The sequence below is a fragment of the Lonchura striata genome, chromosome 18, assembly GCF_046129695.1.
Source record: "Lonchura striata isolate bLonStr1 chromosome 18, bLonStr1.mat, whole genome shotgun sequence".
Lineage (NCBI taxonomy): Eukaryota > Metazoa > Chordata > Aves > Passeriformes > Estrildidae > Lonchura > Lonchura striata.
The window spans coordinates 9,771,904-9,797,495 of record NC_134620.1 but is presented as its reverse complement, the minus strand read 5'-3'; the positions used below and the strand labels follow the sequence as shown (position 1 = coordinate 9,797,495).

The following is a 25,592-nucleotide window of genomic DNA, read 5'->3' as shown; positions in this document are numbered from 1 at the left end:
GTTCTTTCTGTTCTTCTTAGGCTGTGTCCCCATTTGAGTTTCCCAAAACCCCAAGTTCCCAGAATCTCCTCACCCTGTTGGCCCATCAGGGGGTCATGATGACTCCGACCCGGAACAAGACCTTGCCAGATCTAAAGGAGATGGGTCATTTCCACTGCCAGCAAACTGGGTTGGGATTGAGGCCTGTGGAAGAGATCAAGGGCAGGTGAGCTGCAGTCTGCTTCATACAGTGGTGCTTCACTCCTCAATGCAGGACAGATGGGGCAAATTTCAAACCCCAGCTGATGATGAAGTTGTAGTGAGGCATCTGTAAACATTGTGTAGTTATCTGCTAGCACCAGTGTTCTGGAGGAGTCCTCTGATACTAATTTTCATTATTTTCAACAAAAACAAATTGAGTTGTATTAATGTAGTAAGGACTTGCATTACTGCAGTTAGTCATGATAGTTTTGTGCTTTCTACAAGTAGCAGGAGGTGCTTCAGATGCTCTGGTGAAAGAGTTTTTTTCAGCTCCAGACTGTTTACTGTGTAGTGTTAAGTGGCTGTGGAGCAGGAATAGCACAAAGAAGTGAAGTTAGCTGACACCTAGCACCTGTTGACTTTCAGCATCATGTTGTATGTACTCTTTTTAGATCTCTGAGCACTGGCAGACTCACCGACCTGCTTCTGAAGGCAGCCTTTGGGGCACAGATCTCGGAAGCTGGCAGCAGCGACAGCCTGAACAATGAGAAGCCAATGGAAATTGCAGGTAGGTGAGGAGGCCAGGCAGATCTGGCAGGGTGTCCTGGGTTGGGGTTTGCCTACACCCCTCCTGCAGATGGGAGGCTGCTTTGCCGGTGGCTCTTGGCACAGGAAGCGCCGTGTGTGAGGAGTGCAGTGGTGTTTGCTTTCCCCTGCTCTGTGGGCTGTGTGTGCTGTGCAGCTGCTGGGTAGTGCTGTGATTTTTGTAGGCAGGGCTTCCTCTTTTGGCTGTTTCTGAGTGCGATGACCTGTGGAAGCGGCGGCTTGGTGCCAGGCGGCTCAGTGTGAATGGCTCTGCAGGGGTGGGTGTTCTGGGCGTGCAGGCCAGGCAGCGAGGAGGGAGAGCAGCTGCAGCAGCGGCTGGCACTGCCCAGGCTCTGTCCTGGCGCCCGTGGTGCTGGGGGTGCCTCACTGGGCTGTGCTGGCACCCAGTGTGTCCCAGGAGAGTCTGCAGGAACACCGCCCGTGCTCTGAGTGACCTTCCTGTAATGCCGGTCTGCACCTTTCAACTGTCTCCCCAGCTCCCTCAGGTGCTTTCGGAGGGACCCTGCACTCTGGTGCCCGGGCTGGGGGCTCTGCCAGCCCATCCCCAGTGATTTTTACTGTCGGATCCCCTCCCAGTGGAACAACCCCCCCACAGACCACGAGGACCAGGATGTTTTCAGGTAAAGGGCCGATACCTACCTGCCTGTTCCAGTGGGAATGCCTGGGGGCAGAGAGATGTGTTGCATTCCTTGCTGCAGGGCACTGGTGATGGCAGAAGGCTGCTCAGAGCAATTTGAAGAGCTCAGCTGGTCTCAGCACCTTTGAGGTTCTAGTGCTGGCTCCTGCCAACCCCAGTCATTGCTGCTGACTGTTTGCTCTGGCATTAGTGTCAGAGAGTGGTTTTCCAGTATTGTAAGAGACAGGCAAACTGTTACTTTATTGTTCTCTGCTTCAGGAATAGTGCGGCAGCTGTTCACAGAACCACTGTTTCTGAGAAGTCAACAAATGTAAAGATTGTGTTGTGTTCTGATTGTTCTCCCCGTGGGTTTTGGATGAGCTATAAAAGATGAGTGTGACTATCTGTGCCCAACAATTTCCATGCACAAGGACTGTTGGGAAAGGGCCAGGAGGGCTCTGTGTGCAAAACTATTAGAGGTGTTACTTATGCTCTGAGCTGTTTAGGTAGGAGATGGGGAGATGCACTCCTGCTTGGCAGATGCTCCTTGTGAGACACCAGTGCTCTGGCCTTGTCAGCCAGCAGGTGAGGCTGTGGTGATTGGCCCTTTTGGGACAGAGTGTCTGGGAGTTGGAGTCTATGCTCAGTTTAAGAAAATATTTGGACACGTTTTGATTTGCATATTTGGCTTGTTTGCTTTTTTGTCTTGGCTGTAATGTACTTGACTCTGTTCTCAATTACTGCAGGGAAAGTTTGGATGTGACCATGAATAGGCTGCTTGACTGGGATGGGGGTACATGTGGGCTCGGTTCTTGTGTATAACTTGCATTTCCATCCTAACTAAAACCACTCATGTTTTTGATTGCCTGGCAGATTGTAACCACAATTTTTTCTTTGTCTCATTTATTTGGAGAGTGAGCTTTAAGACTTAAAAACTGTATGAGGTGCCTGTAGCACAGTGGGGTTACTGTCCTGGGTTCAGCCTCCAGCTACTACTGCAATGTGATGGATTTCAGGATTCAGACTTTCTGTGTTGCTTTTCAGGGATAATAGCAACCTGGAAGCAGATCCAAGCACCAGGTTTTAGCAGGTTAATACTCAGGTGCTCAAGGGTCTGCCCAACAGTCAGCATGTCAGATGGGAGGCCTGGAATAGGAGGCTGTTGAAAGTGAACCTGCAGCACACACAGTGTTAGGTCAGGGTGACCAAAGCAATGATGCAGGACAAGCTTTGTTTATTAGTGCCTGTGCAGGAACTCCTCATGTTATAGTTAATGCACAAAGTTAATGGTGGAAAGGGGAAACTTTTCACCCCAAGTGCTTGCACAAGCCATGAGTAAGGACAGTACTAAAGGCAGAGCCTTTCTGTGAATCATCCTAACAATTTCTGCAAACAGCTTCTTGGAATTACAGGGCATCCAGAATGTGATATTGTAGGTCCTCTCTCTCCTGTCTCTGAGGGAACTGGAAATATTCTGCCTGTCTTTGATGATTCACTTGGCTTTGAAGCATTGCTCACAACATGAAGAAGGTTTTTGGGAGGAAAAGAGGCTGTGTCTCTCAGCAGATCAGTTGTGCATTATTATATTGCTGAACCTTTTGAAGGCAGGGTAGGGCAGTAAATTAAACCTGTGGTTAGAAGACTAACATCTTCCTCCAAAGGACCAGTGAGAGTGGAGAATACCACCTGGGTACAGTTAGCAGTGTTGGAGCTGGTACTGGCATCCCCCATCAGACAGAGTGTTTCCCTCTGTGGCAGTGTCTCGGGGTGGGAAAGCCTCTGGAAGTGGTGGATGTATTGTGAGACAAAATCTCCTTTTGTCCTTTTAGGGTGAATTCAGTGGTCAAGAAGGGGAGAAGCTGATGGTGGGGGAATTGTCTGATGGACACCATACCTACAGGGTCTCCAGAACCCTGGGGTTAGGGTCTTGACTCAGCTGTCACTCATTGTCTGCCCAGCCTCTTATTTGTAAAGAGGGAAAGCAAAAGTACAGGGCATTTAATGAAAAATCTCCTGGCTTGCATACAGGGTGTTCTAGAACCATCACTGACCAGAGTGCTCATTCAGTGATGGTAATAGCAAAAAGGCAGGGAGCCAGGGTTCAAACTGTGCTGCTCCATGGTGGGGAAGTTCATTACACTATGACAGTGTATGATAAAGATCAGCCCAAGATATTGTGGCAGGATTCAAAAAGGTTTAGCCAAAAAAAGGGAAAAGAATTTCTTCTGAATTGTCTCCGTAAATGATCGTCGTTCTTAAATCTGCTTGAGCTTGTCAGCGGGTATGCCTGAGTCACTGAGGAGCTTATGGTGGGGAGTGATTGTTCTGCATCCAGAGTCTTTGCATCTTCCTCCCAAGTACCTCTTGCTGGCTCCTGTCAGATCCAGGATCCTGAATCCTACAGAATTCTCTCTTCTGCATGAGGAATGTCTGCCTGACCTGCTATTAATACCTCCAGTTAATTCCTTTGTCTGTTTTTCTTCACAGTGGGGTCTTCCAGCTCTCTCAGTTCTGGAGGCTCCTTCAGTGGGAGGCACTTGGCAGTGGGAGCTGCTGGGGAGGCTCTGGAGGGCCCCTCGAGTCTCCGGTACACTTTTGCTGATCCCATCACTGCCAACCTGGAAGGTGTTGTTACCTTTGAGGCACCAGAGCTGCCCGAAGAGACGCTCATGGAGGTGGGTATGGTGTATCCCAGGGGAATAAAAGTAAAGCAAATTCATGCTTTGCTTCCAGAGGTGGAGCAAACAATACAGCAAAGAGCAAGGCCAGTGAAGTGTTCAGAAAGCCCAGGGCATATTTAGCACCAAGCCCTTTAGTCAATGTTACAGCCCATGACTGGGGTTAAAATTCCCCATTCCCAAAGTTGAAATTGCAGCTTGGAAGATCAGTTATCCAATGCATTCTGTATTAAGGGCCTCTGAAGCCAACCTGTCTGCTTTGGGGCTCTCCTTTTTTAAAAGGCTCAGCATTAGTACTGGCTGACTGAGAACATGAGTAGCTCAGTGTGTCAGGTGCCTGCCTGGTGCACCTGGGGAGTCAGCAGTGATATGGTCTCTGCTGAAAGGGTCTGAAAACAAAGTAAACCTGACACTTCTGTTCCTGCTGGGGGTAGGGGGACACTGTGTTCTGCACCAGAAGAGCTGAACCAGATTGAGGAGCTGAAAGGCTGCCAGGCTCCCCTTCTCTGCAGGCTGAAGCAGAGCAAATGCTGTTATAGCTGAGTTATATTTGAAATGTAGGTCAGGCTGCCCGTTTGCAGTGGAGGTGGGAGGCAGATTCAGTCACGCTTTTGGCTCTGCTTGTGATACTTCCTTGGGCTGTCTGGGACTGGAGAAGGCTTTTTGTGTCTGACACTTGCTGGTGTCGCTGAAAACCCCAAGATACCAAGAGAGATATGCACGCATTGTTCTAAGGATGTGGGTTTGCTCTTCTACTTCAGATATTGTTGAGCTCTTTCTTTCTGTCAGTTCTGCATTGGATTGCATTTGTTGGCTTCATTACCTGTAAAGTCACAGGGCAAAGACTTCCAGCAGTGATGTGATCACTACAGCAGTCAGTTTAACTGAACATCCTACCTGGGTGAGGTGACAGAAGTTTGGGGCCTTGCCAGCTCCCACCACTTCAGATGCTGGTCTGAAGAGAAGTGTTCTAAGGAAGTATTAGTTGATCTTGGAACAGCACTCAGCTTCTCTGGCTATAATGAGTCATTTGGCTTCAGTTGACGTTTCTGCTGAGCACAGTAATCTGTTTGCATGTCACAAATACTTTACAGCAGATTTTAAGACCCTCTTGTGCTCTGTGGAGTTGGCCAGAATGCAAACCTGGCAGGTTTTCTGGTTTCTGCTCATCTTTCAGGGCGCTGAGGTCTCACTGCTTAGGTGCCCTTGTTTATCTTGAGCAACACATTTGCATTCAGATGGGTGGTTCTGCCTTTTGTGAAAGTTTCTTTAGGTGCAGACAAGCCATACTGGTGCTTGGGGTTTAGTTTCTTTTACAGTGCTCTAAAAACACAATACAGAGATGGCTACAGAAGACTTGTGATGGCAAATGAGGCCATAAATACCAGCACAGTTAACAGAAGCTGACTGTAGGCAGAGTATGGACTGCCTGTGGGTTAAGAGATAAGAGGCTGAGACCTGCAAGATCTCAGCAGTTTCCTGCTCTGCCACAAACTTCTTGTATGACTTGGTAATTACTTAATCTCCAAGTTCCTCCTCTGCTTTTAAAGAAAATTGAGGAAGTTGGAGATAACACTTCCTCACCATACTGGACTGTCCAGGTAGCAAGGTGGTGGGAGGGAGAGATTCATGTTCCAGATAGTCAGAGCAGCCCAGTGCCCAGTGAAGGAAAGAAAGCAGCTCTCAGACCTTGAGCATGGGGGTTTCCTGGTAAATTCATGTAGGAAACATCCTTACCCCATTTGAGAGAAGTGAGACAGTGAATCTCCGAAGACCCAGAGCTTACCCACTTCTCAACAGAGTACAGACAATGAAGTTGGCATATGACCCAGGCAGCAATTCACTTTGCAGACCCACAGGCATTCAGTTTTTCCACAAATACTAACTTCCCAGAACTGTTTGCAGTGACTTAAGCAATGCAGCTTCCCAGAAACGGGATAATCCCCTTTGATCTGTAACAGCAGAGGAAAAACTACTCTGAAATGACCACAGCATTTGGTGTGAGCACTTCCCTCACCAGCTGGGCAGGAGTTGCAGATAAAAGGTTGTCCTTGCTGTCTCCTCAAAGAACTTCACCCAGAGCTCACTGCACTGAACTGGGAGGGATGAAGACTGGGATGTAGGGTGGGAGACACTTAATTGGCAGTATTTTTGGTGTAGGAGGTTTTCTCTCTCATGAAATCTACACTGGCATTGCTGTAGTGGGAACAAGAGCTGGGCTTATGGTGCAGATGGTCTCTCCCCATTCCTGGCTGACTTCTGAAAGAATCCCACAGTGCTGGGATGCTCCTTGGGAAGGGAGCTTGTAATTTTAGAGAAAGCCTCACCAGCTTCTCCAGGGAGCTGTCTATAAATTTCTATGCTGGGACTGTTTGCTGCTGTTACTGTGGAAGAGGAAGCGGTGCAGGCTCCAGGCTGAGTTTGGCCCAAGGCAAAGGTGCAAGGGGGTCTGGGGGTGAGGTGTTGTTTCTGTGAGCTGCAGTGGGTTGCTGGCACAGCTCAGGTGAGCAGCTTTCCCTGTAACCCCCCCTTGGCATCCCTTCAACAGCAAGAGCACACGGACATCCTGCGCAGCCTGCGCTTCACGCTGGCCTTCGTGCACTATGTGATGGAAATCGCTGCTCTGAAGGGCAGCTCCAGTGACATGGGCAGCTCGGTGACATCTGAGTACCAGCTCCAGGAGAGCGTGGTGGCCGACCAGATCAGCCTCCTGAGCCGGGAGTGGAGGTAAGGACTGCAGAGCTGCTAGCTGCTCCTCTCCCAGGTTTTCTGTCGCTGCCTCCCACCCCACGCATCCTTGTGTCCCCACAGTTCCTGGGGACATGAAGCTGCTGTCACACTGATCTGTCTGCTTTCTTTGCAGCTATGCAGAGCAGCTTGTGTTGTACCTGAAAGTGGCAGAACTTCTGTCCTCAGGGCTGCAGATGGCCATAGAGCAGATCAAAGCTGGCAAGCTGTGCCTCTCCTCCACCGTCAAGCAAGGTAAAGGGCTGCTGCACTCATGGGGCAAAGGACTCACCAGGAATGGAACTATTAAAAGTGTCACAGAGGGTATGGAGGGGGTGGAGTGAGTGTGAACTCCACCAGAGTGGTGGGGGCTCATTTGTAATTGTCCCCTTGTGTAGCTGGATATTTATTCACACTGAGCACGTTCCTCTCTTCACATAGACCTTATGGCTCAGAGCTATTGTCAGGCTTCTGTGAGACTCTTCAGCACTAATTGTAAGGGGGGATGTATCTTAGCTGATTCCTTGTATGTCTCTCTCTTAGGTGCTAATGTGTACTTGATGTAAGCTCAGCTTAATTACACAGTGCATGTCCTAGGAAGTGCTTACTCAGCAAATAGAGACTCGTCCTGGCAGCGATGATTTTTCAAGTGAAACAAAAACACAGGAAGTGAAGTACTGGTAATGCCAGAGTTACTTCTTTGCTGGTATTACAGCTTTACATTTGCATCTGATTGGCTGTGGTGAGAGCTGGCTGTGAGTCACTGATTAGAAGAAAATAATTTTTAAATTCCCATTGTAATATTGCTGAGGGAGCTTTTGGAAGCACTTGAAATACTTGACCCACCAGCCACCTACCCCAAGAGCTTTGTCTTTGCAAGTATTTGTGCTGCCTTGGATGGGGTGTAAAAAAATGGAAGTTAAATAGGAATTGAACACATATGTTGTAGCAGCCAGCGTGGAGCAAAGTACACCAGATTTAGCTCCACATCTTCCACAAGTTCAGGCTAACAGGAAAGTTGTCATAACCCAAATAAATCACTTATTTTCAGAGCAGAATGCAGCTTCCAGATTTGTAGTGTTGTTTCTCCTTCAGTGTGTGGGAATTGGGCAAGGCTGGCTTGTCTTTGTTTCATGCAGTGTGGGGATTTTCAAATGTGTGTGTAGGAGTTAGTACTCATCAGATATTGGTGGGAGTTTGTGTTCAGTACTCTGTGCAGATCATGCCATGTAGCTAGGGAGACTCAGCCTGTGGCATCCCTTGCAGTTGTGGATTGTTATTTAATCACTGAGAGTCATATCTGATTCCTGATTCCCTGTTGCATAACCTTCCTGCTTCAGGAGAGGAGATGGCCTTTCACAGGCATCTGTGTCCTTTCTTAGTGGGACAGCAGAGTCCCAGGAGAGATTCCCTTGCTTAGTGCTGCTGATCCACACTCCAAGAGCTCCCACGTGTGAGCCATGAACCCCTTCACAGCATGTCGTCACCCATCAAGCAGCAGAAGCTCTGTATCTGCTGCTGGTGTGTGAGACATCCTGTACAGAGCAAACTGCTCCTGCCTTGTGACTGCTGAGGGAAACAAAAATAGACCCAGCCTCAGGTGAACCAGACTTGTGTAGGAGTTGCCATGTGCAGGCTTGTAACTGGTGAAGATGACAGAGGAAAGGGAAAAGATCCTCTTGGTGCAGGGCTGTCCTGCCAGTCTCTTTAACAGAACCCCATTGTCTCCATGTTAATCCTCTGGGGTCCTGCACGTGGGGATGGGGAGGCACATGGAGAATTGTGAGTAAAAACCATTTATTTCTGAAGTATTTGTTTCTTTTACTGTAGTTGTGAAGAAGCTAAACGAGCTTTACAAATCCAGTGTATCCTCCTGCCACTGCCTCAACATGAGACTGCAGAGGTTCTTCTTGGACAAACAGAAGCTCATGGATCGGATCAACAGCATCACTGCAGAGAAGCTCATCTTCAGCTATGCTGTGCAAATGGTAAAACCCTCACAGTGCCTGGGACTGGGGCTAGCACAGAGCAGGGCTGGGCAGTAATGCTTCCTGCTGGTGGCCTTAGCAGGTGCTTCCCCTCATGGAGGGGATGCATCTCTCTGGAGGCTAGGCAAGGGGGTGACCATGCAGCTGAGGGACTGTGCTGGGAAAGCTGGATTTGTTCTGGGAGTAAGCTCTTGGCCCTGGGTTGCTGCCCTCAGGTGCAGTCTGCAGCCCTGGATGAGATGTTCCACCACAGAGAGGACTGTGCACAGAGGTACCACAAGGCTCTGCTGCTAATGGAGGGACTCCTGAACATCATCACTGAACAGGGGGACATAGAAAACATCAGTAAATGTGAGTATTAGGTGACTTCTTGTTATTTCCCCAACTAGAACATACGGTCTTTTTAGCTGCATGGATCAGAAATTTCAGCTCCCAGCAACATTTTTTTCCCTTTCGCTACATCTTGATGGACATTGCAGAGCTCTTTTGGCTTGTTATAGCTCCTCACAGCCTGGTCTCCTGCTTTTCCAACAGAAAAACTGTTAGAAATGCAGCTCTCTGTTCTGAGCCACATTTTGAGAGGTTCCCATGCAGAGCAGTAGCCAGCACTTTGTTGGAACTTTAGATGTGTGAAAGAAGTCACTGAAGGAAGTGGTTTGGCAGCAGCAGGGGCCTGGGGTTGGTTTCCAGTCAGAACCATCTTTTTGCACAGAGCGCTTGGGAACGTGAACCTGCAGTGGCTGCAGGGCAGACAGGGCAGAGATGGCTGCTCAGCACAGCAAGGGCTCCTTCCAGCACTTCTCTGAACCAGGACTGCTCACCTGCCTGGTTCCCCAGCCCCGAGCCTGGCTGGGAAGGCAGCAGACACAACTCAGCAAGTGCTTGCTGTAGCAGTGCAAGCTGAGCTCTGACCTGTATGCTGTCCTTGGGCCTCCTCTCCCAGGGAATCTGCTGCTCTGAGCTGTTCCCTCTCCAGTGCTCTCCCTGTCCCCTGAGGGATGTTACTCTCCATCTGGAGGGGGAAGGACTGACTCACTGCTCTGAGCACACTTTCCCTTCTTTATAGCTGGGGTTTAATCACTTCTGTCACCTCTTGCTGCAGGTGGTGGGAAGCGGGATGGGGAATAACCATCATCTGTAGGAGCTTGGCTTGGCCTGGGCTCTGCTCCACCACAGCCATCCCAGCCCACCTGCAGCAGTCCCAGCAGTGTCCCTGTGCCTATCCTCTCTGCTGGCCTCACTGCCTGCCTCAGCATCCAGAGCACTGGACAGCTCTAGTATTCCATGGAGGCAGAGCCCTTGGACAGATAATGAGAGGATCTGGCTCCCAGGCAATCAGTCAATTAATTATCACCAACTTTCACAGCTGCCAGGAGGCTCGCTGGAGGAGAAGAAAGGGAAATGATCAGGTGGTGTGTGGTACTGGAGGGCTAAGTGAATAGGGAATACCAAGTAGTTTCTGTTGTACTGTTTCTTACCAAACCTAGATCACATCTTTTGATTCAGAGGTACAGTTAATGCATGTAATAGATTTCTTTCGCAGTTGTTATCCTGGCGTTGCAAGTTCTAGCTTCCTGATTGAGCTGTTCTCTGATAGGCAGTAGTGGGCATGCGTTTCATTTTAAATCTCAGGTCTATGATAACGTATTTCTGAACAGTAAAATGATGAAGTTAGAAATACAGAAAGTATTCCTGTGAGAGGCATGAATTCTACCAAACATAAAGCTTTTGAAAGATTCTTGGGCTCAGGTGATGAGAACCTGGTGCTGTCAATGCTGGATTGACAGTGCAAGCCATGGCAAATGGCACTGGAGACCCTGAGCCATTCTGCCTGCTGGAAAAAGCTGCTCCAATAACTGGAAGTGAATCAATTCTTCCTCAAGTATGGTTTTTGTAAAATCTTGATATGTCTGTCAGCTCTGCTGCCTCCCAGCTTTCACTGTCAGATCTTTGACTGTTCAACCCTCTGACCTGTTCCTTCCCAGCAGGGTGTTCCTGGTAAGGTCTTCACTGGCCTCATCAGTACCTGGTAACGATTCTCAAGGTTCTGCTTAGACCTGTTGAAATTCTACTGCATGTTTTCCATTTTCTGTTCAGTCTCCAGTGGTAGTCTTTACATTGGCAGGAAAATGAGAAGCTGATGGCTTGTGCTGTTTTTTTTCTCCAGGTAAGCTGTGCATTGAGCGCAGGCTGTCGGCTCTGCTGTCGGGGTTCTGTGCCTGATTCCAGCGGTGTTGTCCTTCACACACCTCACCCCAGCTGATGGCTTTATCCCCAACAGCCTGTGCTGTGGTGGGAAACCACTCTGGCAGTAGGACACCTGCAGGATGGTCTGCTTGCTGTTCTGGTTTTGGACGTTTTGGGAAGTTGTTCCACAGACTCAGATTCCTTTGTGGGGACGTGTGACTGCAGCAAGCACCAATATTTCCCTGCCCAAAGGCCTGGGTGAAGACATAGCTGATGTGGAAAGGTCTCCCTCGTTGTCAGAGGGGGGTGAAGGATAGAAGTCTGCTTCTTCCCAGCACTTTGAAGGATAAGACTGCTGCCTATCCCTCTTGCTTAAGAACAGGGTATTCCAGTGCTGTGTCCATTGCAGGCAATGGATGTGCTGAAACTGCTGGCTTCAGTTGACGTCCGAGTGTGTCATTCAGACATAAAGGCCAGTCTGTGTACTTTCCCCTTCCCAGCTGAGAGCCAGGCATCTTCAAGCTCCCTGGCAACTGGAGGTTCCCCTCCACTCTTTCCTTTGTCCTTTCTCCTTGTATTTATGCCTTGGAGTGCTTGGAGAGGGGAGAGTTGGCGTTGTGAAGTAGCTCCCACCTCAACAGACTCGCTGAGTGAGGCACAGGATGTGTGGCTGCTGGGAAGCTTGGAAATCTCATGGCTGCTGTGTGGGCTCCCTTTCTGCCTGCCTGGATGGGCAAACAATGCAGGGAAAGGGGCTATGCAGGAAACAGGAGGGCAGCAGAAAGCATCACACTCCTGTGTTTGTAAGAAGCCAAAATGAATCCGTTCCTCCCTCGGTCCCCCGGCTCAGTGGGATCAGTGTGAAGGACTCGTGGCTGTTGAGCTCTCCTGTCAGCACGTACCTACCCGGAGGAAGCACTAGCACTGTCCTGCTTTCAGCTGTTGGCTCAATAACCCCGTCCCTGGAGCCCCCCAAACTGAAAACACTAGCTTTGTGAATCAAAGGAGCACTTTACACACTACTGGAACTTTGAGAAGTTGACTTTGCATCACACAACAACCCAGGAACATCACGACTGTTAGGAATGCTGTTCTTTTTATTCCTTTCCTTGCTTCCTGGTTGTTTTATTGCACTACGTGTGTGCGTATATTAATATGTATTCCTAAGAGTGAATATATATTGATATTGATATGGTTTGTGTGTAACTGTACGTATTTAACTGTACTGTATCTCATGAGTGTGAGGCAAAGAGCACTGCAGAGTCTGTGCTGTTCCTCCTCCACACCAGGCAAAGCTGACTTGCAGTCTGGCAGTACCAAGATTTGTTTTTTATTTAAATGTTCTTTTAAGGACAGTCTTTACAAAGCTCCATGCTTTTTAAGAGCTGAAGAACAGGCGTTAGGATCCCACACACTTGGAAATGCATTTTTAAAAAAGTGTTATTTGCTGCTTTGTTTTTGTTCGTAGGGTTTTTTTGTTTTTGTTTTTTTTTTTTTTATAAAGAAATCCCATAACGTTCAGTTTTATGTTCAGCATTTCTTTCAAGGAGACTCTGTAGCCAAATGTGACTGCGGGTGTGAGTGGCTGGAGTTCTGGATGAGGCTTTGGGTGCTGTGAGCATGAGTGTGAGAGGGAGCTGCCTGCCTTCCATCTGTCTGTGAGAGCATGAGTGTGACGTTCCAGAGTCGTGGCAGTATTGTGGTAGTGCTGGGCAGAAAAGCATCTTTGAAAGCAACTCGAAACCTCAGGCTTAGTTTTTGGGGATCTAAAAATACTTTGCACATGGTGGTTAAGTCCTCATTGCTTTTTTTTCCTCTCAAGATTGGCACGTTCAGTGTGATACTTTACAAGAGTTTCAGGAGCAACTTCATGGGCTTTGGAGCTGGCACCGCATTTGGCAACAATGGGTGTTTCTGTTCACAGAGCAGAAGTGCCAATAAAGAAATGTAAATATATTTCCAATTGCCCCAACCAGGGAAGCTTAAGTGTAGCTTTCACAAATGCTTCAGTATTTGGCTCACAGTTTGCTGCTTCTGTGGCCATTTGTGTTTGTGCCTGGGAAAAAAAATGGAGAAAGAAAAAAAAAAAAAAAAAAAAGAGAAAAACAACCAACCCCCCTAGCCTGTTGTGGACAGCAATGCTGAGGAGACCCAGACTGCTTCTGAAAGGCTTTGGCCAGCTGTGCAAAGGGCTACGCTGCAGCACGGAGGCACCAAGGCAGGACTGACTCTGCAATACCAAGCCCTGCAGCCCAGACCTCGGGCACAGCCCCGGGGCTCCTGCCCAGGAGAGGCCCAGCCCGGACCCACGTCTGCTGCCCCAGTGTGTGTGGCAAGCTCAGCACTAACTTCCAGCTGTACTTCATTACTTGAATGTATCAAAATCGTCCACATTCAATGTATACAAGTATATATTGCTCCAAAAAAAAAAAAAAGAATTGTGGTTTACAGACCTACAACTGATATATATGTATGTGTTTGTGTATATACATGCAAGGCTGTGTGTGTGTGTGTATGTGTGTGCATGGGTAGAGATACAAACACAAACGTGTATATATATGGGTTTTTTTTCTCTCAATACTTGAAACTTAGCCACTGTGCTTGAATTAAAAAAAAAAAAAGAAAAAAGAAAAAAAAAAAAAACAGCAAAAAAAACCCCAATAAAAAATCCACACAAAATAACCCCAAAAGTAGGGGAGGAAATAAAAAAAAAAAAGGTGATTTATTTTGCCATCACTTTGGTGACTTTCTTTTTTATCTAACTGCATGTAGCGTGAAACCAACTTTTTTGGTGAAAAATATTTATTGCTTTGTAGACAATAAGGTATGCAAAAAAAAAAAGGAAAAAAAAAAAGAAAGAAAGCACCCCAAAAACCAACCCCCAACCATTGCTGAAGTTGCTAGTGTAGTCCACCTGCTATTGTCATGGCTTTGTTGCTGTTGCAGCGTTTGTGTCTGGCGTCTTTAATAGATTTCAAGAAACCTCAGTCTAATTACACGTACCTTCAGGTTTGTGAGAGTGTATGATGATGTTCTTTATAAGGTAATGCTTGATACTTTGTCAACATTTTTTATTTGTGTTTTGTGTGACTTTTTTTTTTGGCTTTAAATTGTACAACACCGATTTAAGACAATAAAATTGATTTGAAATTGTTAGTGGCCTGTTTTCAGTCCTTTATAATCCCAGTTCATGTGGCATCTGAGCGAGGCCTTTATAATGTGTGTGGTTCTACCAGCCTCGGCTTTTGGGCAAAAAAAGGGCTGTTTTCTGCTGTTTTCTGCCCTCTTACACAGCAGGTGAAAGCCACCTTTCCTGAATTCTCATGAAGCCTGTGAATTTGGGAAAGTTGAAGCCATCTGGGTGGGAGCTGTAGTTCCTGGTTTCTCTGTCCATATTACCTGTCCTCTCCTCCTGCAGTGGTTAGGAACTGTCACAGGTTGATAGCAGACCTCTCCCCAGCCAGTTGGATGCTTAAATTCAATTGATATTTCAGTATTTGTAGGATTACATTGTCAGAATCAGCAAGCTTGCTGCTGAACAAAAAAGGGACTTGAAGTGTGATATCATTATAACATTTTGGTATTAAGATTAAATATTTTCCTGCTGTGTTTGTATGCATTACAGTTTTCTTTTTTGAACAGAGCAGGCACATGGCTTAGAATTCTCTTGCCCACATAGCTTTGCAAAAAGTCACTGAAAATGGCAAAAGGGACAGTGAGGAAACTGAGAGTGTTGGTACTGACTTCAGGTCAGGACAGGTTCCTGTTCTGTCTGGATTAGAATACTCTAGGAGGAAAAGCTAAACACTGCATCTGGGATGTGGGAGAGGTGCTGAATTAATTAATCCAGTCCTTCCATTCTTGCAAAAATTTCAGCCACACAGCTGTAAACTTTCAGAAGCCAAATACTGTAATTCCACCAAACATTTCTCAAAACTCCACTTGCTGAACTCTGAGTTATTGTTGCCCATGAGCATCACTGGGGAAAGTCCTGCCCACCAGGCACTTGTGTGATGCAGCATCACCCCACAGTTACTGCACAGTGTTGTGGTTTTGTAATGAAAAAATCTTATTTCAAAATCATCATTTATTGAGAGCTGGAATTGTTTTCTTTTTCCCTTGCTCTGCCCTGTTTATAACCTCTGTTTCCAGCCCCTGCCTTTCCCACCCCAGGGAATTGCTCTGTGAGAACAGTCCTACCTAGTAACTCTGGGCTGGCTCACATGCAGGGACAGTCAATTCTTTCTCCCTGCAGAGCTGCAGAACCATCAGCGCAGGGGACAACTCTGAGAAACTGCACTTTCGTGTGCTGAAAATGTGGTGGCACAACCTGGGCAAAGACCCCACGGCAGCCCTTGAAAACCTGGTCAGAGCTGAATAATTACAAATGCTGCTCTTTCTTTTTTCTGCTCAGCACACTTGTTTTTTTAGGATTTGCAGGGTTTTTTGGGTTTTTTAAAAACATTTTTCCCTTTTGTAGAAAACCCTTGTGTATGTTTGTTCCCTGCAGCATAAGATGGTAGTACATAATACATACATGTAAAAGTTTCTGATGCTGAGGGTAAGGGAGGGGGGTTTGTTTTGAAGCTGCTCATTAAGAATTTCAAATGTTCAGGTGAAAATACTGTAGCCAAATGAAAGATGGACCACTGTGTGTCACATGCCTGTGTAGACAGAGAACTCTCTGCTGAATCCATAGGACTCTTTCACAGGCAGCAGAGCAGAGGGGGAAAGTGCTAGCTGGGAAAACTTCAACAACAGGAATACACTCTCTCTTCTAAAAGCACTGAACCATGGGACCTGGACAGTTCAAAAGCACCAGTGGAAATTGCACAACTTTCTAGATGTTGACTGGGACGTCATGCTGCTGTTGATTCTAGGAGAAAACAAACCCAAGCAATTCTTCCAGGGCATTTTGGCTTTGTTCCTGCATTTTATATTTAGTTGTTGGTAAGTACGTCAGCAAAAACACACTCATTCAACTCTGAAAGATCAGAGGTGACAGTGACATCAAGGAAGCAGAAATGGGTGGGTGGGTGTTGAACCAAGGCCATACAAAGATCAATTATTCTGCTTCCAGCTCTTTTAAAGCTTTATTTCACAAGGAGTTAACTCCTTCGCAGCATGTTTGAGCTCTCTGGTGTTTAACTTGATGTTGGCTTCTCTGCAGTGGTCCATTTTGCCTGGTCACCTCACAGTCCAGGAGGGGAAGGGTTGTGTGCAGGGAGACAATACCCTGGCATAGCTCTGCAGGGCAGGACCTAATGCTCTCCAGAGAAATGCTAGCAGTTGGATTTATTTAGATTTATTTCCATAAATGTAGCACTAAGCATGGGTGCCATTCCCTGGGTGAGGAATGGCACGTAGTGCAGCGATGCAAACTTCCCTGGGACATTTCTTTCTAAAAACAGCCTTTTTAGGGACAATAGAGTCAGAACCACCCCCTCTCCTGGGAGATGAAACCTGGCAAGGGATTTGAACACTTTCACAAAACATGTTAAATAGTGTATGTCTAAGAAGGGGCTGAAGCATATGTCAAACACAGGTTTCCTCTTACCATGGACAGAAGGTAACTGAGTTCCCAAATGTGCAGAATTTTTCTTCATGTTTCTAGTTAATGCTCAATATACAACTGTTGGGGAGGAACAGAATAAGGCACTCTTTGAGTTTTGCATGTCACCAGTTCCCAACATGGATGTAAATGGCTTTTAACTAAAACATTTGCTATCTCCTGAACTTCTAGTGCTGGGCAGCAAAGCCCTTAAACTCACTCAACATCAGTTTAGCAGGTTTTCCGTTCCCTTTAACAGAAAACAATTGGAAGGAAGCATCTTTCATAACACAAGGTTTCCTTGGAACCTTTTTTATTGATATAAAAGAAATTTTATTTCTCTGTGAATTGAAATAAATACCTCCTATTTCAAAGCAGGCCTTGGGGAGGAAGATAAGAAATTCGCTCAGGTGACATTGCCACAGCAGAGCAGGAATAGGCTGCTCAGGGAGGGGACAGCCAGATGCAGTGGGACCATGGGCTGCTTAGGGAGGGGACAGCCAGCTGCACTGGGACCATGGGCTGCTCAGGGAGGGGACAGCCAGCAGTGTCCCCGGGCTGGGAGGATGGGAGGAGTGCCAGAGGTGGCTGCTGGCAGGGACAGCGGTGTGGGCAGGGCTGTGGCTGTTCCCAGGGCACGGGGACGTGGCGGTGCGCGCTGCCAGAGCCCCATCTGCAGGCGGCCGCCGCCCGGGCGCAGTGTGGGGTAAGGAGCGGCGCTGACATTATTCGGAGAATTAAATGAATCGCCTCAAAAAGCCTCCAAAAACATGCCAACCCCCCGTTCTGCAGCCATTCTGCTGCCCGCTCGCAAAGGTCAGGTGTCCGTGAGGCCCCAGATGGTTGATGCTTGCAGAGCTTCTGATTTCAGGACTCTGATTTCAGTGCCCAGCCAACTCGGGACCTCCGGAGGGTCTGACTCTCCCCACTCTGGCGAGTCACTTCGATTTCCCCTTGCTTTTGGTAGCAAGATAAAATAGATAAATGATACATAGGTGTCTCAAGATAAAATAGGCAAGTTAAAAAAAAGGGAAAAGGTATTGTGTGCTCTGGCAGGTTAAGAGCACTGTTTTGAAACTTCTTGGCTGCTCTTAGAAGGGGTAAGGAGTTGGGATAGTAAAGCTTTTTCCCTCATGGGATATCCATGCAAGTCTTTCTCCTATCCCATTACTGTTTTCCATATTCACTGGCACCTTCTTCCCTCTCTCACGTTTACCGAAATAAGCCAAAATCAGGGCAGGGAAGGAGGAGGAAGGGATGTGGTGGACAGACAATTGCATAAGCTCCACTTCCTAAGGAAATGAGGCAAAAAGAGATTCAGACACCCTGGTTGCAGTGATAGAGAAATTTGTATTCCTGTTTCCCTTGGCAGCAGCACTGCACTATGACAGGCCATCTTTTATCACTTCTCTAAACAAAGTGCAGCTTGGGACCCTGTGATAAATCTTCCCTTTGCTCCATCCCACTCCTGAAATAACTCAGAAGTGTCAGTTCGGAAAAGGACGTGCTGCATTTCTTCCCCTTATTAGCTGAAAAAACAGGCCTGTGGTAACCTGGCCCGCTTGGAAGTGTCGGCCTTTCCATGTTCCATGTGAGCTCTCCTACAACAATCGCACAACGTGCCAGGAACCCACATCTCCACTGGGTCCTCCCCCGTCCTACAGAGCACTGGAGCAAAAAGCTGTTCCAGGTGCATTTGGCTTTTCGGGAGGTACATGCTGCGGCCTGGTAAGGGCTCCTGTTGAGCTCGGCTTTCCCATGAAGTGCAGATAAAACTTACTGCACGAAACATGAGCAGAAGGATTGCCTGAGCAAGCTGCCTGGAGGAAAACCTGAGGGGAAGGGGAGGCAGAGGCGCCCATGCTTGACACTGGCGCAAAGAGATGTGGGTTCCTGGCACCTTGTGAGATTGTTGTAGGAGAGCTCACATGGAACATGGAAAGGCCGACACTTCCAAGCGGGCCAGGCTGTCAGCGCCTGTTTCCCCGTGGATAAGTGGGCTGCTTTTCCGCCATTTAACAATACGACAATTTTGGGGTGTGCTTGAACCCGTGTGGAGGAGTTGGTGCTGAGCGGGGCAATACCCCCACCCCGCTCACTGCCAGCACTGGAGCACGGGAAGGGCTGGGTTTGCTGCGCGGACGGCGCTCCCCTCAGCCCGCCCCGCCGCCCTCACGGCGCCCGCTGCCTCCGCCCTCCCCGTGTCCCCGCGCGGCCGCCGTACCGCGCGCGTGTGCGGCGCCCGCGTGAGTGGCGGCGGCGGCGGGCGCGGGCTGAGGGCGCCGGGCGCGGGCCCGAGAGCGGCGGGCGCGGCCCCGAGAGCGGCGGGCGCGGGCTGAGGGCGGCGGGCGCGGCCCCGAGAGCGGCGGGCGCGGGCTGAGGGCGGCCCCTCCTGCCCGGCGGCTCCGGGGGCGATGCTGCGGTGGGGGCTCCGCGTCCTGAGCTGCGGCTGCTCCGCCCCGCGGAAGCGGCAGCACAGCGTGCGTACTGCCGGGCCCTGCCCTGCCCCGCTCTGGGAACGGGTCAGGCCGGGTGGCGCTATCGCCGCTCGCCCTGCCGGTGTCCGGGCAGCGCAGGCCCTGCCTGCCTCCTCCGGGGAATGGTGACACGGCCCAGGGTGGAACGGGGGTGCTCGCCCTTCCTGCCTCCGCCTCGTTCATTTGCTGCGGCCCCGCGGGGTGGAGCTGTCCCTTTCTGCCCGGGGTTCGTGCCGTTCACGCTCGTCCCGTCTGCGCTTGTATCCCCTGCAGGTTCTTGCGATGGCTGAGGATTTGATAGCAGCGGTTGCCAGCCAGACAAAGAGACTCAACAGCAGCAGCGAGGTGGTTCAAAGGCTGGAAGAAAACGGGCATCAGAATAAAAAGTTGAAGAGTGATGCTGATGAGGAAGATGCAGAGGATCAGAATAAGAAGTTGCCCAAAAGGAAGATTGTGCTGTTGATGGCATATTCAGGGAAAGGCTACCATGGCATGCAAGTATGTGGTTTGGCAAAGCAGCATCTCCAGCTTATTTTTTGTTTTGGAGTCTGTTAGGTTTAGTCAGAGTGCCTGGGTAGGGAAACAATTGAGTATTTGCAGTGTGAAAAGCCAGGGCAGGGACAGTGTGTGAATAGGTTCAAATGGATCGGTAGTAACTTCATTTTAAGAGGCCAGTGGTGCATGTCTGATGATTCTAGGGACAGTGCTTTGTCATAGCACCAGACCTGCCTGTGCAGGATGGTCTGAGGCACAGAGCTGGCAGTGAGAGGATGATCCTGCTCCATCTGCTGCTCCTCTCCACGTACTGCAAGGTCCATACACTTAAAGAACACTTCAGAAGCTTTTTCACCAGCAGGAAACCTCATGCTTATAGGCACATCAGCTGAACTGAGCAAAAGAATCCAATTAATTTCTGGAAGAAAAATTTGCAGAGGCTGGGTTTGGTGCAGCAGCTGTTGACTTGCAGGCACTGGGACAATATTGGCGCTGTTTCATGCAGTTGAAGGAATCATCAAAAACCTCCAGAAGTGTTGCACAGTGAAATTAGAAATGAGCCTTATTTGCTGTAACAGTAACAGCTAAATCAGAATTATGTTTTATTAACACTCTGCTAAAATATAGTTAGGTTTGTTAGAGAATGGTTGCAGAGGGAAGACTTTTAAAGAATTTCACAACAATGTGTGATTAAAAAAAATTCCATCTTCATTTATCCACTTAATATTCTATTTCTTGTTTTTACTGCATATGGCCTATTAGAGAAATGTGGGATCTTCACAGTTCAAGACAATTGAAGATGACCTGGTCTCTGCCCTTGTTCAGTCAGGGTGCATCCCAGAGAACCACGGGGAAGATATGAAGAAGATGTCTTTCCAGCGCTGTGCTCGAACAGATAAGGTAGGTTGGGCTGTGTTTTCCTGTATTCTGAGGTTTGCACACCTCTGCTGCTAAAGCATTGTCCAGAGAGAGATCCATCAGCAAGTGAATGGTCCTTGAAATCTCTCCTTTTGTCCACTATTAAAGTACAAGCAAATAGACTTGTTATTCAGTTATTTCATTTCTGCAAGTGTTACCCTAGAGCTTCCAAAGTACATAATTATGTGGAGTTTTGTTTTTTTTTGGTTTTTACAGGGTGTGTCTGCAGCTGGACAGATTGTGTCACTGAAGGTCAGGCTAATAGATGACATCTTAGAAAAGATCAATAATCATCTTCCTTCTCACATCAGAATTCTGGGTAAGAACACTGAAATAGGCAGAAAAAATGTTTTCAAGAGAAGCTTTCTCTTACAGAAGGTCTCTGTAATTTTACTTAAATAGGGTTGAGTTTTAATGTGCTTGAAATTGGGGTTCTTTTGAACAAATTTTTTTTGTTTATATTTTGTTTGAAAAACATCCTTGTTGGTAGGAGTGAGATCACAATCAATCTGTAACCTCCTGATTCAAAAAACCTAATGTCACCTTTAAATCCAGGCCTGAAGAGAGTCACTGGGGGGTTCAACTCCAAGAACAAATGTGATGCCAGAACCTACTCTTACATGCTGCCAACGTTTGCCTTTGCCCATAAGGACCAGGATGTGCAGGAGGAGCTTTTTCGGCTGGACAGAGACACCCTTGAAAGGGTCAATCGACTGCTGGGCTGCTACAAAGGGACACACAACTTCCACAACTTCACATCACAGAAGGGCCCCAGGGACCCCAGTGCCAAGAGGTACATCATGGAGATGTACTGTGGAGAGCCCTTCGTCAGGGAAAACGTGGAATTTGCAGTGATCCAAGTGAAAGGTCAGAGTTTCATGATGCACCAGATCAGGAAGATGATTGGGCTGGTGATAGCAATTGTGAAAGGTTATGCTCCTGAGTCCATCATGGAACGTAGCTGGGGAGAGGAGAAGGTTGATGTCCCCAAAGCCCCAGGACTTGGGCTGGTTTTGGAGAAAGTACACTTTGAAAAATACAACAGGCGTTTTGGGAATGATGGGCTGCATGAGCCACTGGAGTGGACAGAGGAGGAGGAGAAGATTGCTGTTTTCAAAGAGCAGTACATCTATCCTACCATTATCAACACAGAAAGGGAGGAGAAATCCATGGCAAACTGGCTAAAAACCCTCCCCATTCATGACTTCAACTCGTCTGCTGTTGAGATGCAAACTAACAACAAAAATTCAAAGGTAATGACTGAAGCCATTATTTTACAAATGGAAGCTGTCAAGTTGAAACATCTCTTCCCTTTGTAACATTTTTATTTTCTGTGAAATGCTGTGGAAATGACAGTCATCTGGAGTGTGAAATGTGTATAGTCTTTTCTGTCTTTGTGCACTTGATGATAGTGGAATGAACTGTGCAAAGCATTGTTTTTGTAGGGTTTTACAGGGGGTAATTGAGGGAGGAAGGAAAGCTTTAAGCACAAGCAATTTGCATAATCATAAACTGGCAACAGAAATTATAGACACATTGCCAACTTTTGCTGTTGTGAAAGTGTTTGGGAGTCTAGATTTCAGGTTGACAATTTTGCTTTAAATACCTGCTCGCTTTTTGTATTCTCTGATTTTGGGCTAATTCTCATTTTGTTACCAGATAAAGTTTGGGATCAGGGAAATTTAGGACCAGCTCTTTTAAATTAATATGCCATGAGCTCAAAATAGGCCATCAGAACGACTTCTGAGTAATTGGGATATTGTGAAATTGGATTTGTGCCAACAGGAACTCCTGTGAGCAGTGAGGTGCAATACAACAAAGGAGTAGAATACATTTTTGCCAAAAAGGAAATTTCAGTTAGAGGCTGGCAAGTCCTTGAAGGATGAATGATGGGCAGGGCTAAAAGGGCTAAAACTTCTGTGCAGTGCAACTCAAAAGAAAATAATGGCTTTTTTTCATTTAACAGAATCCTTAAAATTAGCTTTATTTTGTGTAGCAAATGGAGAATGTTGGAGAAATGGAGAAAAATTATGTCTTTGCCATTTTATGCATGATATAAAACTTACAGCCTTATTGAATAGCACAAGCAAGATACCATAAGTTTCTCAGGGTTATTTTTGTACTTGTGGTAGTTTTTTTTCTGAATGCTGAATATGTGAGAGGAGGGCACGGCAAAAGCCACATTAGTTTGTTTAAAGCCTAAGAGACCGTGTGGCTCAGAGTCTGTTACCTGGTGGTGTTGGCAGCACCTGGTGCTGCCATGTTCCCAATCCCTGATGTATTCCTGGAAGGAGGAAGGTTCTGCTCCCTGCAGATAGACCCAGCCAAGTTTGGCTTTGGCATCACTCTTAGCACAAGCTGTCTAAAAGGATAAATAAGGCATGATATGACAGACTCTGCTGAGATTTTGCAGACTGTTTGCGCTTCAGTGAGCTGTTTTTGCTGGTATGAAGTCAACTGTGTGAATGTCTTGGAATTTGTTTTCTAGTAGGATATTAAATGGCCAGAGTTAAATTTTTGTGGGATTAGGTTTTTTCAGCAAGAAGTGGTGAGGGGAAAAAAAAAAGGGTAACTACAACTAGATATATAGAACCATAGATATATACTATGCTAGCTTCTCTTTATAAAAATAGTTTGATATCAGTCATATCAATTAAAATACTTGCTTCAAAAAAATATATAAATCCCCCAAATTAATTGCATCATATTGCTTACTCCTGAAGGAGTAGCTAGAGAACTATGACTACAGTCTCTTGGTAACATTTCTAACATTCGTAGTTTTTCCTTAGTACTACTTTGTGCAACTGACTTCAATTTTAAACAAAGTGAAGTGAGCCCTGGCTTATCTGTAATATAGGTTGGACATAAATTCTCTGCAGCAGACAAAATTCTTGAATATGGCTTTAGACAATGTAACAAGCTTAGCTTTTGAGGGACTTGCATAAAAAAACACTTAACCTGTCTCACTTGTATTTATCTTAAACATCAGCATTTCGTGTTACTGTTCCACTTTCAAGTTTCCCAAATACTGCAGGTTGTAATTATGGAGTTCTAAATGTGAGAAGAAATTTCCTCTGGTAATTGTAACCCCAAGTACGTTTTTTTGTTACAAGAAACATCTTTACCAACACAGGTGTTTTTTACAGTAGATGGGTCTAACCCATGAAGTTGGGATCCAGGACTATTTTCTTGTGGAGAAGTTTGAAGTCAGTATCTGTGATTCAGGTCAGTCTGTGGGTGTAAATGCAGCACTGACCAAGCATTTTGTGTTTTGCTTTGCAGAAGAGCAGCGATCTCGAAGGCAGCGATGGTTGTGGCGATGATTCTGACTGAGCCAGCAGCTGGCTGGACGTGGGACCCTTGCTGCTTGCAGTTCTCTTTGTCTACAAAAAAAGTGGCCTTTCCAAATCCAGGAATCCAGTGAAACAGGAGTTTGTGTGCTTGCAGAACGAGAACTGGATGCCCAGGAGGAGCTGGGTGGGGAAGATAGTGCAGCAGAAAAAACACAAGTTTTTTATACCACTGACTGATGTACCTGACTGATATACTTGAAAACAGTGTAGTGGGATAGCAGCTTTCTAAAAAAAAAATCTTGAAATGCAGGATATCTTAATTGCTATTTGAATAATGTTTTTATTATGTTTACCTGGAAAATAGTATTTTAAATATGTATAATCTCTATGTAAAAATGGGGCAAGTCATTTTAATACACTCCTTTTTATTATGACGTTATGAATTTGATTTTTTAAAAAATAATTTACATTTACTCAAACTGAATCTTTAAGATTTTATTTTTCATGTCATCTATGGTTTTCTTATGGAATAACATGCATGACCCTGAGATTAGCTCAGTTAATTACAGTGTGGTGCTAAAAATGCCAAGGTTATGGATTCAATCTCTTTAAGGGCCATTCATTTAAGAGTTGGACTTGGTGATCCTTGTGGGTCTCTACCAACTCAGAATACTCTTTGATTTAGAAACTGTGGGTTAGGAACTCATTATCATGCTGAACTCCTTTGGTTTTGAAACAAATTTCTGTGTTTTCTAGAGCTTTGCAGGTCTAAAGGAAATGATTCCTTACTCAGTGAGAGGGCTTCAGTTTGGAATGTGAACTGAGCTATACATTCTAAGATAAAACCTTTTCTGAGGGAGGTGCCATCCTCCCAGCATTGCCCCTGTTCTTGGGCAGGTTAAAGGATATAAAAGCACAGCTCCAGGTGTAGTTGGGCCTTTGCTGGCTGAGGTGTAACCCCAAAATCCTCTTGAGCCGTCTGCAGGATCCAGAGTTGAGTTAACTTGGCATGTGTGAAAGAAATGGTGCTGAATTCTTTGGGCTTTAATCAGGCCTGGGTTTGTGAACTCTTAATCCTATTGAGCCCCTCAGAACAGGGAATGTCTGCAGTGATATGGGAGGCACATGTCTGGGCACTGCCATCCTCTGAGAACCAATTATAATTTTCTGTGTTTTCTGGAATTGCATGCTCTGGAGTTTGTACTCCTTTTTCCCATCAGTGGTTTAACTTCTGGTTCTTGTGTCCAATTCTCTGTGGAGGTGGCAGAAGAAATGATACCCTCTTGCCTTACTAGCCTGCAGTACACTATTGAAGGGTTGGAACAAGCCTCCAAGAATTTGGATATTAGTACAAGCACTTGATAGATTTCTCTTGCCGAGTCTCTGTGGAGACTTGCTTTTTAATATGGGACTTAATGAAAATGAGGAGTCAACTCTTTGTTCCCACATTTAGTGGTGTTTTGCCAAAGTCTTTAATTTTATGGTTCCTTCTGGAATTATTCTTTTGGTTTTGCAGGGGTTTTTTTTGGGTTGGTGGGAACTTTGGGGGATATTTTGGGGGCACAGCTGTCCTTTAAAAAAGGATTCCAATGTTCATTTTCTGGGTTTTCTTTAGAGCTTTTTCTTTTATCGTGAAGGCCTTGCTGTATTTTATATGAGCAAGTGTGTAAGTGCCCTGGAGAGGATTTTTGCCTGGATTTTAATTTACATCTATTGCTGGTCCATACTAGTGACCTCCATCCAAAGCTCCGTTTCTTTATACCTTTCAATCTGAAAAAAAATTTCCATTTATCTACTTATAATTAAGGCCCCAAAGCTGTGATATGTACCACAGTTGAAATCAAAGAGAAAAATCTTATTTGTAGAAGAAAAACAA

At 46.6% G+C, this 25,592-nt stretch overlaps 2 protein-coding genes across 4 annotated transcripts in view; both read left to right on the top strand.

Annotated features, from left to right (window-relative positions):
* Positions 1–14,138, top strand: part of ULK1 (unc-51 like autophagy activating kinase 1) — a 75,730-nt gene extending 61,592 nt beyond the window's left edge. For both annotated transcript variants that reach the window (XM_077787203.1, XM_021544458.3), the window contains exons 21-29: positions 21–205; positions 633–748; positions 1,263–1,406; positions 3,890–4,077; positions 6,629–6,807; positions 6,944–7,062; positions 8,638–8,795; positions 9,011–9,146; positions 10,963–14,138. In XM_077787203.1, coding sequence (XP_077643329.1) covers positions 21–205; positions 633–748; positions 1,263–1,406; positions 3,890–4,077; positions 6,629–6,807; positions 6,944–7,062; positions 8,638–8,795; positions 9,011–9,146; positions 10,963–11,018 — 1,281 coding nt within the window. In that variant the 3' untranslated portion in view covers positions 11,019–14,138. The remainder of the gene's footprint in view (positions 1–20; positions 206–632; positions 749–1,262; positions 1,407–3,889; positions 4,078–6,628; positions 6,808–6,943; positions 7,063–8,637; positions 8,796–9,010; positions 9,147–10,962) is intronic.
* Positions 14,139–18,755: 4,617 nt separating this feature from the next.
* Positions 18,756–24,195, top strand: PUS1 (pseudouridine synthase 1). Of its 2 annotated transcripts, none has more exons than XM_021544569.2 (6): positions 18,756–18,779; positions 19,284–19,508; positions 20,268–20,405; positions 20,640–20,742; positions 20,979–21,676; positions 23,706–24,195. In XM_021544569.2, the coding sequence occupies exons 2-6, from the start codon at positions 19,293–19,295 to the stop codon at positions 23,754–23,756; spliced, it is 1,206 nt and encodes a 401-aa protein (XP_021400244.1). In that variant the 5' UTR covers positions 18,756–18,779; positions 19,284–19,292; the 3' UTR covers positions 23,757–24,195. The 2 variants fall into 2 exon arrangements, with proteins under 2 accessions (XP_021400244.1, XP_021400243.1); XM_021544568.2 differs by lacking the exon at positions 18,756–18,779 and adding an exon at positions 18,910–19,013.
* Positions 24,196–25,592: the final 1,397 nt, after the last annotated feature.

Excerpts from the sequence above, each read along its gene's own strand:
- PUS1 (XM_021544568.2), top strand. The coding sequence starts at position 18,948 with ATGCTGCGGTGGGGGCTCCGCGTCCTGAGCTGCGGCTGCTCCGCCCCG. Across the intron at positions 19,014-19,283 it reads CGCGGAAGCGGCAGCACAGC|GTTCTTGCGATGGCTGAGGA; the intron begins GTGCGTACTGCC and ends TATCCCCTGCAG. Across the intron at positions 21,677-23,705 it reads CTAACAACAAAAATTCAAAG|AAGAGCAGCGATCTCGAAGG; the intron begins GTAATGACTGAA and ends TTTGCTTTGCAG.